This window comes from Chiloscyllium plagiosum, unplaced genomic scaffold (genome assembly GCF_037043375.1).
Source record: "Chiloscyllium plagiosum isolate Xiang-an unplaced genomic scaffold, Cpla_swu_hap1 HiC_scaffold_18, whole genome shotgun sequence".
NCBI lineage: Eukaryota > Metazoa > Chordata > Chondrichthyes > Orectolobiformes > Hemiscylliidae > Chiloscyllium > Chiloscyllium plagiosum.
Window position 1 is genome coordinate 45,015,103 of NW_028270156.1, and position 17,819 is coordinate 45,032,921.

A 17,819-nucleotide genomic window follows, 5' to 3' on the forward strand; every position below is an offset into this window, starting at 1 on the left:
AAACAAAAAAGTGTGAATCTGTACTTGTTAACAAGAATGGATATGTCGATTCGAATTCCAGGACCATTCCATTACACAATGTTGCAGCTAAAATGATTGTCGTGGAATTACACCAATGTTTTTACTAGATATGGACTACAGACAGACATATAATCAGATCAAGGGTCAAACTTCACATCAAAATTATTCAAGGAAGTTATGGACAGTTTAGGAATAAAATAATTCAAATCTGCTGCGTATAATCCAGAATCACAGGGAGCATTGAAAGGTGGCATCAGACATTAAAGACCATGTTGAGGGCTTATAGTCAAGACTATCCAGATGATTGAGATAAGGGAATTCCGTTTGTGCTTTTTGTGATCAAAGATGGATCAAATGAATCAACCAATTCAGCCCATTTGAATTAGCTTTTGGGCATGAAGCAAGAGGACCGTTAAAATTAATTAAGGAGAAATTGTTAAGTCAGAATTCAGAGACCACATATATAGGCTACGTGTCACATTTTAGGGAACGATTAAATTGAGCTGAGGAGTTGGCTAGACAGCATTTAAAAGGGTTACAGTGTACAATGAAACAGGAAGGAGACAAGAAATCAAAAATTCATAATTTTGCTATCGGGGATAAGGTATTAGTGTTACTTAGGGTGTAGGTTTGCTCGCTGAGCTGTAGGTTTGATATTCAGACGTTTCATTACCTGGCTAGGTAACATCATCAGTGGCGACCTCCAAATGAAGCGAAGCTGTTGTCTCCTGCTTTCTATTTATATCTTGCTCCTGGATGGAGTTCCTGGGGTTTGTGGTGATGTCATTTCCTTTTCATTTTCTGAGGGGTTGATAGATGGCATCTAGATCTATGCGTTTGTTTATGGCGTTGTGCTTGGAGTGCCAGGCCTCTAGGAATTCTCTGGCATGTTTTTGCTTGGCCTGTCCCAGGATAGATGTGTTGTCCCAGTCGAAATGGTGGGTTTTTTTCATCTGTGTGTAGGGCTACGAGGGAGAGAGGGTCGTGTCTTTTCGTAGCTAGCTGGTGTTCGTGTATCCCGGTGGCTAACTTTCTTCCTGTTTGTCCTACGTAGTGTTTGTGGCAGTCCTTGCATGGAATTATGTAGATAACGTTGGTTTTGTCCATGGGTTGTACTGGGTCTTTTAAGTTTGTTAGTTTTTGTTTGAGAGTGTTGGTGGGTCTGTGTGCTACTAGGATTCTGAGGGGTCTTAGTAGTCTGGCTGTTATTTCTGAAACTTCTTTAATGTATGGTAAGGTGGTGAGGGTTTCTGGCTGTGTTTGGTCTGCTTGTCGTGGTTTGTTCTTGAGGAATCTGCGCACTGTATTATTTGAGTATCCGTTCTTCTTGAATACATTGTATAGGTGGTTCTCCTCTGTTTTCCGAAGTTCATCTGTGCTGCAGTGTGTGGTGGCTCGTTTGAATAGTGTTCTGATACAGCTTGGTTTCTGTGTGTTGGGATGGTTGCTGGTGTAGTTAAGTATTTGGTCAGTGTTTGTCGGTTTACGCAGGTTTGTAGTTCTCCGTTGTCCTTCCTTTCGACTGTGACTTCCAGGAATGCGAGTTTGTTGTCGGTTTCTTCCTCCTTGGTGAATTAGTGTTACTATTAGTGTTACTTCCAGTGATAGTTGAATCTTAAAAAGCAAGGTGTAGTGGACCTTATCAAGTTGAAAAGAAATTAAGTGAGGTGAACTACTTGATATGGACTCCAGACAGAAAGAAATGTCACAGAACGTGTCACGTGAATATGCTCAAAAGGTACTTTGACAGGGAAGGAAAACAAGAGGAAAATGTGTTATTGATTATAGCACAGAGGGAAGAACCAATTTCACGGGATTCTGAATTGGACATCCCTCAAAATAAATTGGACAATGAAGAAGTTGTCAAAAATTGGGACAAATGATTGAGTTACCTTCCAGAGGAAAATCAAAATGACCTGAAAGAGTTATATGCATAATGTAGATATAGGAGATGCAATTCTGATTAAGCAACATCCTTATAGGCATAACCCTCTAAAGTTGGCATAGGTTCAGAAGGAGATTGAACGCATGTTCCAAGACGACATAATAAAAGTGAGTTAGTGACTGGAGCTCACCCATAGTAATGGTGCCAAAGCCAGATAGTACCCAACGGTTTAAGTGTGGACTATTGCAAAGTCAATGCAGTTACAAAGACTCATGCATATCCAATTCCGTGTTTGGAAGATGTGTTGAGAATGTGGGACAAGCAACTTATATTTCTGAGTTGCACTTGCTCAAAGGATACTGGCAGGTACCTTTGTCAGAAAGAACAAAGGCAATTTTGACTTTTGTAATGTTGAATGGACTGCATCAATTTAAAGTCATGCCATTTGACATGAAAAATGCGCCAGTCATATTTCAGAGACTAACCAATAAGGTCATTGCCAGACTACCCAACTGTACATATATGACCTGGTGATTTTTAGTCACACATGGAAGGAACATTTGCAACATTTATTAAATTTGTTCAATCGACTTCGGAAGGCAAGCTTGGTGGTAAATGGGGCAAAAAGTGAATTTGCCTAAGCCCAAGTCATCTTGCTGGGTCAAATTATTGGACTTGGACAAATGGCCCCACGGAATGCAAAAACAAAGGTAAAGGTAATTGAGGAGTTTCCTATACCATCAACAAAAAGAGCAGTACTACAATCCTGGGTTTGAGTGGATTTTATCAAAAATTCATACCAAATTTTAACAGTGTGGCTTCTCCACTTGCTGAATTGCTAAAGAAACGCAAGAATTTTCAGTGAACAGTGAAATGTCAGAAGGCATTTGACAGCCTGAAAGCTGAGTTTACCACTGACCCGGTATTAGCCACACCTAATTACGCAGTACGGGTATTTCTCCAAGAAGTTGAACACTCATCAGCAGAAATATTTGACAGTTGAGAAGAAGTTGAGCTTGGTGTTGGCATTACAACAATTCAGTGTTTATGTTACTAGTAACGTATCTGAGACAATTATATACACTGATCATAACCCACTGACGCTTGTGGAGAAATTTAAGGACAAAAATGCCAGGCTGTTTAGATGGAGCTTGTTGTTAACAGCCATTCAAATTAAAAATTGTGTATGTGGCAGGATGAGAAAACGTGACTGCTGATGCATTGTTGAGACTCGAATGAGAAACGGAAACATTCACTGGCAGGAGTATAACAGACTGAAACAGAATGTAGTTGTGCATGTTTGCACATTTATAGTCGATGTAATGTATATGTGTGTTTTAGAATACTAACAATTTAGATTTAAGGGATTTTAAAATTAAGTCATATTTAGATATTGATGGTCCTTTTTTTTTTAAGGGGGCGGTATGATGAATCTGCTCCTTTAACAAGGTTGTGCTGTCCTTGGCTTTTTTTCTCTGGGAGGTTGTAAACAACACAGACTCTGAAAAGTCTGGGGTTGAAGGGTTTTAGGGCCAATTTGATAATAATTAACAGATACTGCCTCAGCTAGAAGGCTTTCAAGCTTTAAAAAAGAACACTTGCATAATGAAAGAGGAGTGGCCAGTTCTCCCAGCTCAGCTTTTTCCTGATGTGGCTTGGTTTTTAGCAGTAGTGTAGAAAAAGGCACTGGACCCAAAGAAGCAGGTCTAGGCTGGTACTCTCTCTCTCTGACTTCTATCCTGTAAGAACTTGTTTGTGTTTCATTCAGTAATCTTGTTAATAAATTCTGTTTTGTTTAAAACTAAGTGGTTTGCCCAGTGGCACTTCTCCTTGAATATCCACTTTACACCTGCTTAAAACAACTAGCAAAGGTAGAGTCTGGGTTACCTTCTTGAAATGTTTTGAAGGGTCTGGCCTGATCCATAAAATGCTCCAGGGCCAGTACATCCTTCCTGAGTTATGAAGTCCAACACTGCACACAATACTCCAAATGTGGTCTGACTAGAGCCTGATAGATCCTCAAAATACACCCCCGCTTTTAAATTAACGTCCTCTCAAAATAAATGCCAACATTGCATTTACCTTCCTAACTACAGACTCAACCTGCAAGTTTACCTTGAGAGAATCCTGGACTAGGACTTCCAAGCCTCTTTGCATTCAGACTTCTGAATTATTGTAATTTTCTTTCTAACATCTTAGGAGTAATGAGGAGGTGTCGGTGTTGGCGTGGAGTGGGAAAAGTCACACAATACCAGGGTATAGTCTGACAACTTTACTTCAAATCACAAACTTTTGGAGTGTTGTTCTTTCATCAGGTGAAGTGCTCTGAAAGCTGGTGCTTTCAAATAAACCTGTTGGCCTATAACCTGATGTCATAGAAACATGGTAAGACAGAAGGTAGGAGCAAAAGGAGGCCATTCAGCCCTTCAAGCCTGCTCCTCAATTCATCATGATCATGGCTGACCGTCCAACTCAACAGCCTAATTCTGCTTTCTCCACATAACCTTTGATACCATTCACCCCAAATGCTAAATCTAGCCACCTCCTGAATATACAAGGTTTTGGTATCAACTACTTCCTGTAGTAACGAATTCCACAGGCTCTTTGGTTGAAGAAATGTCTCCACATCTCCATTCTACCTGGTCCAGCCCAAATCCTCAGACTGTGACCTTTGGTTCTGGACACACCCACCATCAGAAACATCCTCCCTACATCTACCCTGTCTAGTCCTGTTAGAATTTTATAAGTCTCTATGAGATCCTCCCTCATTTATCTGAACTCCAGTGAAAACAATCCTAACTTAGTCAATCTCTCCTTATATATTATTCCCGCCATCCCCGGAATCAGCTTGGTAAACCTTCACTGCACTCCCTCGAGAGCAAGAGCATTCTTCCTCAGAAAAGGAAACCAAAACAAAACACAATATTCTAGGTGTAGCCTCACCAAGGCATGTATAACAACAACAACACATTCCTGCTCCTGTACTCGAAGCTTCTTGCAATGAAGGCCAACATTCCATTTGCCTTCTTTACCGCCTGCTTCACTGCATGCCTCCCTTCAACGACTGGTGCACAAGGACACCTTGGTCCCACTGCACACTCCCCTCTCCCAATTTACAGCCATTCAGGTCATAATCTGCCTTCTTGTTTGTGCTTCCAAAGGGAATAACCTTGCATTTATCCAAATTATACTGCACCTGCCATTGATTTGTCCACTCACCCAATATGTCCAGATCATGCTGAAGAAGGTCTGCATCCTCGTCACAGTTCACTCTCCCACCCAACTTGGTATCATCTGCAAACCTTGAGATGTTACATTCCCCCATAGGATCTATCGCCCAAAGTCAAGTGGCTTCTGATTATATCTTAAGAATTGTCAACGTAACGCTATAGATGAATGGGGAAATAGAGAAAAACAATTGCTGGAAGGAATAAACCCAATTTCTGGTCAAAGTTTGTTTCTTTATTTTTTTCATAGGATGTCAGCATTACTGGCAAAGCCAGCCAACATTTGTTGTCCATTCTGAATTGTCCTTGAACTAAGTGGCTTGCTAGGCATTGAGAGTGCAGTTAAGAGCCAACTGAGGGTTTGAGATCACAAAATCAAGACCAGGTAAGATAAAACAAAGAACTGAAGATGCTGGAGATCTGAAATAAAAACAGAAATTTCTGGAGAAACTCAGGAGGTCTGGCAGCATATGTGGGAAGAACACACAGTGAACAATGAGTCTGGAGACTTTTCATCAGAACTGGTAAGGATGTAGATTTCCTTCGGTAAAAGGCATTAGTGAATCTGATAGGTCAATGATAATTTCATGGTCACCATGACTAAGAATAGCTTTCAAAGGCAGATTGTGTTATTAGAATTTAAATTCCATCAGCTGCTTTTCTTGATGTCATTGAAATGTATGTTCTATTGTTACGTTAGTCTAGCATCCACTATCAAGGGACCTGCAGCAACCAACCCCATTCTGCTTGAATATCAGTTAAAGTCAACTTCTTAGCATTAAAATATATTTTTAAAATGAGTGAATTTCATTTTATGAAGTCCATGTACTAGTTCTAATTAATTTATTTCAATGCAATTTCCAGGCATTTAATGTGAGATATTAAATGTGATCAACAGGTAGCTGTTTATTTTAATCATTAAATCTAAGAAAACTATATGTTATGCATTCTATCTTTCATTACTGCTGGACATAAGTCTCTTGTGTAAAACTGTATCAAATGTCTTAAGAACTTCATGTACCATTATGTCCAGATTAACCCTTCCCCTCATCAATTCTCTCTGTTACCTTAACAAATACATGCTGAATGCTCCAAATTAACTCATATTTTACCATGTGACTATTAATTTTATACTGAATAATTGTTTTGAGAGTTTCTCCATTTAAATTGACTGGTTTGTAATTGCTAAACCAAAGATGTAACATTTGCATATCCAGTCCTTTAGCACACACCCTGTTCCAGTGTCTAAAACACTTTCTGTCATTGAACCCTCTGAAACATCACCTTTCTCTCACACTATAATGCTTTCCTTAATTGAAAATGCCACTTCCTTCTTTTTTGTTATTTTCATTATTTTTTTGAAAACCTTGTGACCCAGAATGTTTATGACTCAAATTTGTTCTTCCTTGAGCCAGGTATTAATTATTGCCACAACATCACAATCTCACATGGCAGTCTGAATCTGTAACTTTTCAATCTTGTTTACTATACTCTGTGTATTCACATACATTTGGTGTAACCCTGATTTAGATTTCATTTACTTTCTTCCTTATTCTAACTCCACTATTCTTTATGTTAGTGCTATCCACATCTCCTAGAATTTTGTGCAGCCTGGTCTTACCTCTTAATATTCTGTCTTGGTTCCCACACCTCTGCTAAAATACTTTAAATCATTCCATAAAACAGTCCACAAGAATTCAGTTTCAGCTCTGTTCAATTGCAATGGTGCCATTTCCCCCCAGCCAGTCTCAACACGCCATGCATCTAAAGCCCTCCCTCTTGCATCATCTTTGCAGCCATACATTTATCTGACATATCTTCCTATTTCTGTACACACTTGCATGTTGCAATGGGAGCAATCTGGAGATGACTTTAGAGGTCCTGCTTGCTAATTTTAGACCTAGCTTCCCAAATTCTGATGGGAGGACTATATTATTAATTAATTAATTAATTAGTTAATTATTAATGATTTTGTTAGCACTAATGAGGAACACAACCTCTGTCTTTAATTGTCTCCCAGAAGAATATCTTGCAGCCATTCTGTGACATCTCTGACCCAATGAACAGGGGGGCAACGTGGAGAGATGTTGCCATCTGCAAAAACGTCTTGTTGTTCCCCGAGCTAAAGGATCCCAAGCAGTCCAGCCCTTCCACTCTTCTTTCTCCCTTCATGTACATTTGGGTCCCATATGGTGCCATAAGCATGGGTCTTGTTGCATTCCAAGGATACCTCTCCTCACCATTATTCAGAATGGAAAATTTGTTAATGAGCACGACTTCTAGGAACTCCTGTACTACCAGCCTGTGTCTCTTGGACTCCCTGGTGGTCACCCCCATTACCTATCTGCCTACTTGTCCCTAACTTGCAATGTGACCACTTCTCTGATCATGCGAGCTATGTCATTCTCTGCCTTATGAGTTCATATCAGTGACTCCAACCACTGCCTGAGTTCTGAAACCCCAAGTTCAAGCTGGTGGAATAAATGACACTTCCTGCGAATGGACTCACAAAAAGTGTCCATGACTCCCCACATGCCACAGGATGGACATTTTGCTTGGCTGGGCGGCCCTGCCATAGTTTAGACTTATTCTCTTCAGTTAATATACTTACTGTGATTTCACACTCTCAATTTAATATCCAGTACCTTAACTTACTTTAGCCTTATGCTTGTGCTATTGAATATAAACTGGAGATAAACACAAAATAGAAATTCTTCACCTTTACTCATAAATCGGCTCCATCTTCGATGCCTGTGAATTCTTACTTCCGTGTTCTAGATTAGAAATGTCATTTTTCAAAATTACCCAAGTTGAAACTCAATCCCAAATTGTTGCAATCAATCAATTCACGATGTTTCTGTGATATCACTCACAGACTACTTTTTCCTTTTCATCTGCTGATTCATTTGGTGTCTACTCTCTCTGCTCATTCTGTTCTATCTGGAGACTGCTCTTCCTTGCTTACAGTATTTTATTTAATCTTCACTGTGTCTCATGGTTTTTTATCTGGAGTCCACTCTTCCTCACTCTTGCACTGTTTTATGGAGTGGAGTTCCTCAGCTCTTGATATTGATTTGATTTACAATTTGTTATTGGTACATATAACGAGATACAGTGAAAAGTATTGTTTTGCATGCTAACCAGACAAATCATACCTTTTGTAAGCATATCAGGATAATCGAATAGAATACAGAATATAGTTTTACAGCAACAGACAAGGTGCAGAGAAGGATCAATTCTAATATATGAGAGGTCCATACATAAATCTGATAACAGCAGGGGAAAAAGTTGTTCTTGAATCTGTTGCTATGTGTTTTCAAACTTCTGTATCTACTGCCGATGGAAAGAGAGCAGAACCAGGGTGGGAGGGATCTTTGATTATGTTGGCTGCTTTCTTGTGGCAACAGGAAGTATAGGTGGAGTCAATGGAAGGAAGGCTGATTTGGGTGATGGACTGGGCTACGTTTACAACTCTCTAACTTCTTGTGGTTTTGGGCACAGCAGTTTTCATACCAAGCTGTGGTGTATCCGGGTAGAATGCTTTCTATGGTTTCTACAAAAATTGATAAGAGTCATTGTGGACATACCAATTTCCTGAGCCTTCTGAGGAAGTAGAAGTGATGGTGTGCTTTCTTGACAGTAGCATCCTTGCCAAGGTAGAGGACAATTTCAAAGTTTATGGATGACAAATTTGGGAGATTTGTAAACTGTGAGGAGGACAGTGTAGAACTTCAAAAGGACACTGACATATCAGTGGAATAGATCGATAGCGAGCAAATGAGGTTCAATGCAGAGATGTGTGAGGTGATCCATTTTGGTACGAAGAATGCTGAGAGACCCTAAACATTATTATTCTAAAGAGTATGCAAGAGCAGAGAGAGCTGAATGTATACATACTCAAGTCATTAAAGGTGGCATAAAGCATTAATATTTCTAACCATCAAAAATGGGAACATAGAGTATAGGACACAATAATACTATAATGCTGTAACACTACAACAATGAAAGCTAAGACACTAGTTAGACCGGAGCTACTGTGTACAGACTTGGACGTCACTTACAGGATGGATATAAATGCATTGGACAGAATGCAAAGTTCTTTATGAGAATAGTCTCAGGGATGAGATACTTCAGATGCAAGGCAAGATTGGAGAAGGTGGGGCTGTTTACATTGGAGAGGAAAAGGCTAATGGAAAGTTTAAAAATCATGAGGGGGGTCAGAGAATGGCAGGGTTTAGTCCAGTGGGGCAACATGCTTGGGTCTGGAGGAATAAAGAGAATCAATTTAGGTCTAATTACAGTGGTGAAGATATATTGGGGATTTCAGGTTAGTCAGCTCCATGGTGGGGGGGGGTGTCAGGGTCGTTCCAGTAGTGGTGAATATCAGTTATTGTATGGTTCAGCTGGTGGGGTGGTGTTTTGATTGGGTTTCAGGTTTTGGGGGGTTTGGGGGGAGGAATGAATATCAGGTTTGGTCTGGCAGTGGTGGCGGTGAGGTTGGCTCCAGTCTGGGCAAGGGGTGGGTGAGAAGTCAGACCCACTGAATGCATCACATTCAGTGGCGGGGAGGTCTGAGGGATGGCACGATAGGACTTGAAACTGGTGTGGGGCCAGGGATGAAATGTTGGCTCAAGTCAGGTCATGTCTGGCAGGAGTAGTGTCAGGCATTGGCAGGAGGTGTAATTCCAGATGTGAGTTAAGTATGGGGTCTGTTGAATAGTTATTCAAGAGCTTGACTATTTATTTAAAAATCCAACTTTTTCTGAGTAACTATTTTATGTAGTTTCATCAAAGCCCTTCAAATTTTCCAATTTAAATAGAGGCTTTTGGAGGGTTCCAGGTGAGGGGAACCACTAAGCAGAATCTTCAATTTCTTGGACAATTCCTTCATTGTTTGGTCTGATGGGGATTCTGCAGAGTCCTCATGCACAACTCTTATCTACTCTGGAATAATGAGTGTCAGGCCAACGGAAATTCTGTTTGGACATGTTATAAATGGAGAGAGCAACAGAGTCATTGTTTCAGGTCATATTTCTATTTCTGGTTAAAGGACATCCATATAGAATGCTAACTCCTCTTTGTGCTGTTTTACATGGAATTTGTGACATTTTTATAACACAGAGGTGTCAGGGAGCCAGAAGCAGAAATATTGACTTTGTTACAAACATTTTAGTTGCAGTATTTAAAATTGACCACAAGGTGGTAGATGAAACCTAAACGTTTTCAAAGTTAAAAATCACACAATACCAGATTATAGTCCAACAGGTTTAATTGGAAGCACTAGCTTTCGGAGCGCTGCTCCTTCATCAGGCACAACCACCTGATGAAGGAGCAATGCTCCAAAAGCTAGTGCTTCCAATTAAATCTGTTGGACTATAACCTGGTGTTGTGTGATTTTTAACTTTGTACACCCCAGTCAACACCGGCATCTCTATATCATAAAAGTCTTCAAGAGAACAAGCATATGAGCAGGAGCTGGAGAAAGTTCCTTCGAAGCTGCATCCAGCATCTGAAAGTCCCTGAACAAGGTGCATGCAAGTTAGCTCTTTAAGTTGCATTGCATGCACAGCTACACACAAAAAAAGGAGTGACACATTTAAATAAATTGTGCAATCCAAAACAAAATGTAGAAGAAATGGTGAAGAGGACTAGGCATCCCTCAAGCATATTCTATCATTCAATGGAACTGTCATTGACCTATGACCTTATTATGTACTCACCTTTTCCCTTGATTCCTTTGGTTAACCTGAATATATCAATCTCAGATTTAAAACTAAGAATCGATCCAGCACTTATTGCCGCCTGTGAAATAATATTACACCTTTTGGGTGCAATTTGGTGGCAAATATGACAGCTCACTCCACTAAAGCTTGCACGAGTCCATACATCACATGATCAAGTTAGAGTGGAAAGGGGCCACCATGGCATGTCCATTAGGCTCAATTTTGAACCATTGAGCATAAATTTATTCCTGGGTCCTCTGTAGTTTAGTGGAGATCCAATATTAAATTTGAATTGGATGGCTTTCCCAAGCTTTCCAAAGGCTGCTCAGTTTGCTCAGATGTATAATCTATCAATATCTTATTGTAATTTTAAACTGTCATCCATACTGCAATGCTATCTATCACGTGCAAACATCTGCAAATGTTTGCACGTGGTTCTTTCTATATCCCATCATCACCTCAGTTATTAGTAAATAATTAATGATCTATGATCTCACCAAATGGTGGAAGTACAGGCTCGATGGGCTAAATGACTCCAATGTTAATGTATGGAATCCCCAAAGAACCCTGTGGAATGCCACTTGTCATGTTATGCCAATAAGGAAATGCAGTTCTTAAAACTGTCATGTGAACCTGAGTTGTCAATTCACCAGTACTGTCGTAGAGTTTGCAAGAATTAAAAAAAATCATCCATTCAGGAGCAAAATCATGAATACATTAAAAATATATTTACAAATTTTTGTGGAGCACTACACTATTAGTAATAAAAATATTAAAGACGAGGAAAGATATTATTTTATTAGCCAGGGTTATTAAAGGCAGAAAGTCATGTAAATGAAATTTAAATATCTTCCATAGCAGGATCATGTAACATTGGTGTTAAGGCTATTTATTTGCAGTTATTGAAAAATGGGCCGAATTACAGAACATGATCCTGTGTGTGTGTGTGTGTGTGTGTGTGTGTGTGTGTGTGTGTGTGTGTGTGTGTGTGAGAGAGAGAGAGAGAGAGAGAGAGAGAGAGAGAGAGAGAGAGACAGAGAGAGAGAGAGAGAGAGAGCGCGAGAGCGACACTGCTAACTGACACAGCAGTGAATCTGCGCAGTTACTGCCTTTGCTGTTTGAATTCATGTATCGCGAGACATCGGAGTCTGGGAAAATTAACAAACAGTGAAATTCACAACTGACCTTGAAGGAACCTGTTTGGGAGAGTTCACAGCACAGAAACAGATAAGTGAATAGTTTTAAGTGTGGCCTTACAGTAAGCCTGCATTAGTGAGTAGAGTGGGTTCTTTCTTGATTGTATGTTTTATTGAGATTAAACTTGATTAAACTTAAAAATATAAGCTGCAAGTGATACTGAAAATACAAAAATTCCGAGATCCTGGGAGAAATTCACAGTTGCCCATTATGTATCTGAAAACTAGAAGCTAGCAGGATGAAACCTAAATGCAGATATGGGGAAGGAATTTAATAGATGAAAAGCTGCTAAGTAAAACAATATATTTGTTAGTATTTAGGTATGCCATGCATGTAATTTACAGTGAAGTGGGAATTTACTGCTATTATTATTTCATATACCTGCTTATTACTGCATTACAGTTATTGGTTTTTGCAGCTATTTTACAATAACTCAGCAACAACTTCGCAATCAATTTATCACTGTCACGCACTGTCTAAGTCCATATTAAACTTGAAAATGTGATAATACCCATCAAATGTACATTTTAGTATAAACATTTACAGTAGGATTCTTACACCTTTTGGCCCAAGGTCAACTGTCATTACATTTCCATTTTAACAGCTTTAGCTTGCCTCAGAGTGCAGGCAGAAAACAAACTTCTTTTGTAAACCACTAAAAAATGGAAGATGTGATGTGTCAATTCCCCAAATTGCTCATATAATGATCTCCATCTTAGCTAGTATCTCACTGTACTGGAGCTACCTTTAATTATTGAAGTGAGAAAAGGAACACTGTCTGAAATTCATTTTCCAATAGAAACCTGTAGTTTAGAATATTAACTTTTTTCCTGTGATAGGAAGTGTTGTATGGTCAACAGTTGCACCAAAGAAGTGAAGGAAAGAAAAATGAACTCTTCAGTGTAAGTGGAAGTCTGGAATTAATTCAAAAAATTACAATAAAACGTTATTTAGAAAACTGAATTTACTCGGTAATACAAATATTCCTTAAATCTTAAAATTAAGATGAATGTTAAGAGATAAATAGGTTAAACTTTTGTAGAATTGTGACATACCTGGTGGAGGAAGTTCAAGCTTTAATTTCCTGAGCTCGACCATAGACTTTTCCAATTGCTCAATAACAACATCATCATCATATTGAAAGTTTTTTGACATAATTTCCTGAAGGAATTCTCGGAGATCTTCTAATGACATTTTCATCAGGCGCTCTGAGTAAAAATAAAATTGCTTTTTGAATTCTAACTTAACAAATATGGAACTTGATGGTTGCTGAAAAAAAAAAATAACAGTCAGTTCTGCTATAAGTATAAGGCACAGGAGCTGAAGTTAGGCCATTCAGCCCATCAAGTCTGCTCCACCACTCAATCATGGATGATAAGTTTCTAATCCAATAGATTCATCACTCTCTGTCTTAAGAAATTTCTCCTTATCTCCATTCTAACGTGGGTTTCCTCAAAGCGAATTGGCTTGAACATGATTGAAGAATTTAGACTGTTTTTTGTAGAATGCAAACTTCCTTACCTGTACTAGCTATATTGTGATTCTGGTCCCATTAGTTTAAATGGCATGGCTATTGCGCGATTTTTTTATAACGCGAGATTGCATGAGAATGGAACTATTGTGTTATATTGGAACCGACTTGTACTGGTGTAGCTTTTTATTTTTCAGTAACCAGGATGGAATTTAACTTAAATGCAAAATTTTAAAAGGAACAGCAATTTATATTTATGAGAAGACGATGATTGAGTGTGATTTGGATAATTGAGTGACTGGCCAAATGCATGGCAGATGAAGTATGATGAGGATAAATGCGAAATTACAGAGGTTAGGGGTATGGTAGGTAGTTAATGAGAAGAGTTTGGATGATAGCACTAGGCTTCACAGTAGAAATCTACTATGCAACTTTACAAAATGACAGAGCCAAAATATGGTAAAGTTTAATCAATTCTTCATGCTTTCAAAGGACAGAATCTTGCAAGTGTACCTTCCACCAAGCTTAAATGAAGCACACAGCAAGACTGACTGTTGATCTGACTGGTAATCTAAGTTAGCTGCTTGTAATTGTTAGTACAACAGGAATTTTTAAATAAGTGTTGGCCAATTGAGAACTCACATCTAATATCGAACACTATGCCCGAGATTTCCAAGCATGGGCTGATTGAATACAGTCAATTCTTCACCTATTGCATAAAGCTGAGAGGCCCGTTCTGTTTGATATGATCCACCAATTGTTGGAACATACAGCCAACATAGCTGGCATCACATCAACAGTAAAATTCACATTCTACATTACTCATTTGTGAGCTAGAAAGAATGATTTTGGCTTGACCATCTTCAGTCATCAATATGTATTGAACAACAGGAGATGGGTGAGATACTAAATGAACATTTCACATCAATATTTATTATGGAGAAGAATATGGAAGCTAGAGAATTTGGGGAAATCAACAGTGAGGTCTTGGAAAATATCCATTTTACAGAACAGGAGGTATAGCTATTAAAATGCATGAGGTAGACAAATGGGAAGCTAGGGAAGCAATTGGCTGGGCTCCTTGCTGAGATATTTGTATCATCGACAGTTATGAGTGAGGTGACAGAAGACTTGAGGGTGGTTAATGTGGTGCCATTATTGAAGAAAGATGTGAAGGAAAAGCCAGGGAACTAAGGACCGGTGAGACTTCGTCAGTGATGGGTAAATTGTTGGCGAGGAAATTGTGTGTCTCACTACTTTGATTGAGTTTTTTGAAGAGATGACAAAGAAGATTGATGAAAGCTGAGCGATATACAATATCTATATGGACTTAGCAAAGTAATCAACAAGGTTCCACACGATAGACTGGTTAGCAAGGTTAGATCATATGGAATCCAGGGCAGCTAGCCAATTAGATACAAAATTCGCTCCAAAGTCGGAACAGAGGTTGGTGGTAGAGGGTTGTATTTTGGACTGGAGGCCTGTGACCAGTGGTGTGCTGCAAGGATCAGAGCTGGGTTCACTGCTTTTCATCATTTATATCAATTATTTGGATGTGAATACAGAGGTATGGTTAGTACATTTGCAGATTACACCAAAATTGGTGGTGTAGTGGACAGTAAAAAAAAGTTATCTTAGAGTACAACAGGAGCTTGATCAGATGGGTCAACGGGTTGAGGAGTGGCAGATGGGGAGTGTTGCCGAAATGAGACCTCGAGTTGTAGTTGCATAATTCCTTAAAAGTGCAGTTGCAGGTAGACAAGGTGGTGAAGAAGGTATTGGCATGCTTGCCTTCATTAGTCAGTGCACTGACTATAGGAGTCAGGATGTTATGTATCGACTGTACAAGGCATTGGTGAGGCCACTTCTAAAATACTGCGTTCAATGCTGATCTCCCTGCTACAAGAAAGCTGTTATTAAACTTGAAAGGGTTCAGAAAAGATTGCTGGGATTGAAGGGTCTGAGCTATAGGGAGAGGCTGAATAGGTAGGGGGTTTCTCATTGGTGTGTTGGAGGCTGAAAGGTGGCCTTACAGAAGAATATAAAATCATGAGGGGCATGGACAGGGTGAACAGCCAGGATCTTTTGGCTAGGGCAGGGGAGTCCAAAATCAGAGGGCATCTTTTTAAGGTGATAGAGGAAAGATTTAAAAAGGACCTTAGGATTAACTTTTTCACGCAGATGGTGGTGCATGTACGGAAAGAGCTGCCAGAGGAAGTGGTGGAGGTGGCTACAATTACAACATTTAAAATGCATCTGGATGGTTAGATGAATATGAAGGGTTTAGAGGGATATGAGCCAAATACTGGCAAATGGGACTAGATAAATTTAGGATATCTGGTCGGCATGGACAAGGGAGACTGAAAGGTCTGTTTTCGTGCTGCATAGCTCTATGACTCTAGTGGAAAATGCCACTTGTTCCGATATTTGATAGCAGTGTGAAATGATGAATTTTACCTGTTGCTCAAATTTGTGAGGCACCTTTCTCTTCTGGAGTTGTCTGGAGATATTTCAGGACGAAAATATGACGGCCTTGGGCCCATTCATTTTTGTGCTCATATTAATTCAGTACCAATTTATTTTACATTGCAAGCCTGGCTGATAAAATGTAGCTCACTTATGTTTGCTAGAAACTGAGTATATTCATACATTGGGCTCTGACTTTTGCAAAAAGGAAGATGTCAACACATTATATTTTTATCAATTAAACAAAACTTGGGTAAACACCATTGCCTGACATGAATTTAAAAAGCTTGGTGATTAACTGTTCCACCGTGCATTCTCCATGGCAATACCCCAGCCAAAGTCTACTTGCCCATCCATAAGCTTCCTCTTCTCCTGCAGTATAAATTGTTATTCTCTTTCAAATTTGGAATTCTTGCCAACGTAAGTATCTTGTCCCAGCAATACTTAACAAATATGATTACGTATAACAGATTGTGAAGAGGGAATGCTTACATTAAATATATTTAGAATTAATATCAGCAATTTATGATACCAAGTACATTATCAGCTATCCTAATAAAAGCAATTCTGTGCCCTTTATTACACTAAGGCCAATTCCCAGAATTGATTAGTTAGTAATCACATATTAGCAGAAACACAGTTTCGTTGCCTCTGCCCCACAAGTACTGCAGAGTATATACTTGCAAATAATGCATGGCAGCAGTATAATTAGGCATAGGTTCAGGAGTACACAAGCCAAATTTAGGATAAAGAATTAGGAAATAATTCATTATGGAAAGACTGCTAGTGAAACAGGAGTTATACTGAAACAACGGAAACATATAATTGGGAAATGGTATGGTAGGTATTGCAGAAGGTAAAAATTAAATGAATGGTAGTTATTGCTCATTGGAATCCATCTTCAGATCTAATGCAGAAGACCTAACCAAATAATACTATCATTTAATTGAACTCAAACTCATTTTCAGAACAGCGGTGGTGAATGAAGTTCATCATTACTTGGGAAAATCCTCTCATGACTTTGGCCCAGTAGCGACTGGGTGAATGTTCTATCATAGTTCTAAATGTTTATCTGTGCCTTCAGCTCATCTGCTTTATACAGTTGATACCTTGCATTAATGTTTATGCCATTACACATTGTCTTTATTACTTGATCTGCGTGTTTTGCTGTTTTCCCCATAATGCTGGTACAATCCAAAATTAATCTGATTGCTTCATTCCTTACTCACAGATCTGTATGTACCATATTTTGACTACTTACCTGATTTTCCTTTGATAGATGCAAGACCATCTCTCTAATTAGTCTGCAGCTAAATATTCCATGTTTCAACAACCCATTGTGTAATTTTTCATAACCACTTTCCTCACTTTTTTAAGTTCTTGAATGCTTGTCAAAGAAAATTCTTGAATGCTTCCTTAAAGAGGCAATTGTCATTCTTTATTTACCCTGTCAAATCCTTTATAATTAAAAGAAACTGTGTATGATTACAAACAATGTTTGGAACTTTGAAACAGCTAGAAGACTTGTGTGTGCTAAAAAACATGCTTGTTCTGTTAACCTACATGAGAGTCATTCAGAAGCAAGCAAACCCTGTTGTTGCTATGGAGGTAACTGCTACACTGCCATGCTTTAAATGAAAATTGATTGGTTTTGAATTTTAAGACATAAAATACGTCAGAAGAAAGTTGATAGAGACAGCAAACATTCAGAGTTCTCAAGAATTAGGAAGGATAACGTAGCTCTGTAATAAGATAAGTTTTGAGAGTGTGGTGCTGGAAAAGCACAGCAGGTCAGGCAGCATCTGAGGAGGAGAATCGATGTTTCGGGC

The 17,819-nt window shown here is 39.0% G+C and overlaps 1 protein-coding gene across 5 annotated transcripts in view; it reads right to left on the reverse strand.

The window, feature by feature from the left end:
* LOC122557824 (uncharacterized) overlaps nucleotides 1-17,819 on the reverse strand; it is a 272,621-nt gene that overhangs the window by 24,939 nt on the left and 229,863 nt on the right. For all 5 annotated transcript variants that reach the window (XM_087996567.1, XM_043705913.2, XM_087996568.1 and 2 more), the window contains one exon: nucleotides 13,109-13,261. In XM_087996567.1, the coding sequence (XP_087852693.1) occupies nucleotides 13,109-13,261 (153 nt within the window). The remainder of the gene's footprint in view (nucleotides 1-13,108; nucleotides 13,262-17,819) is intronic.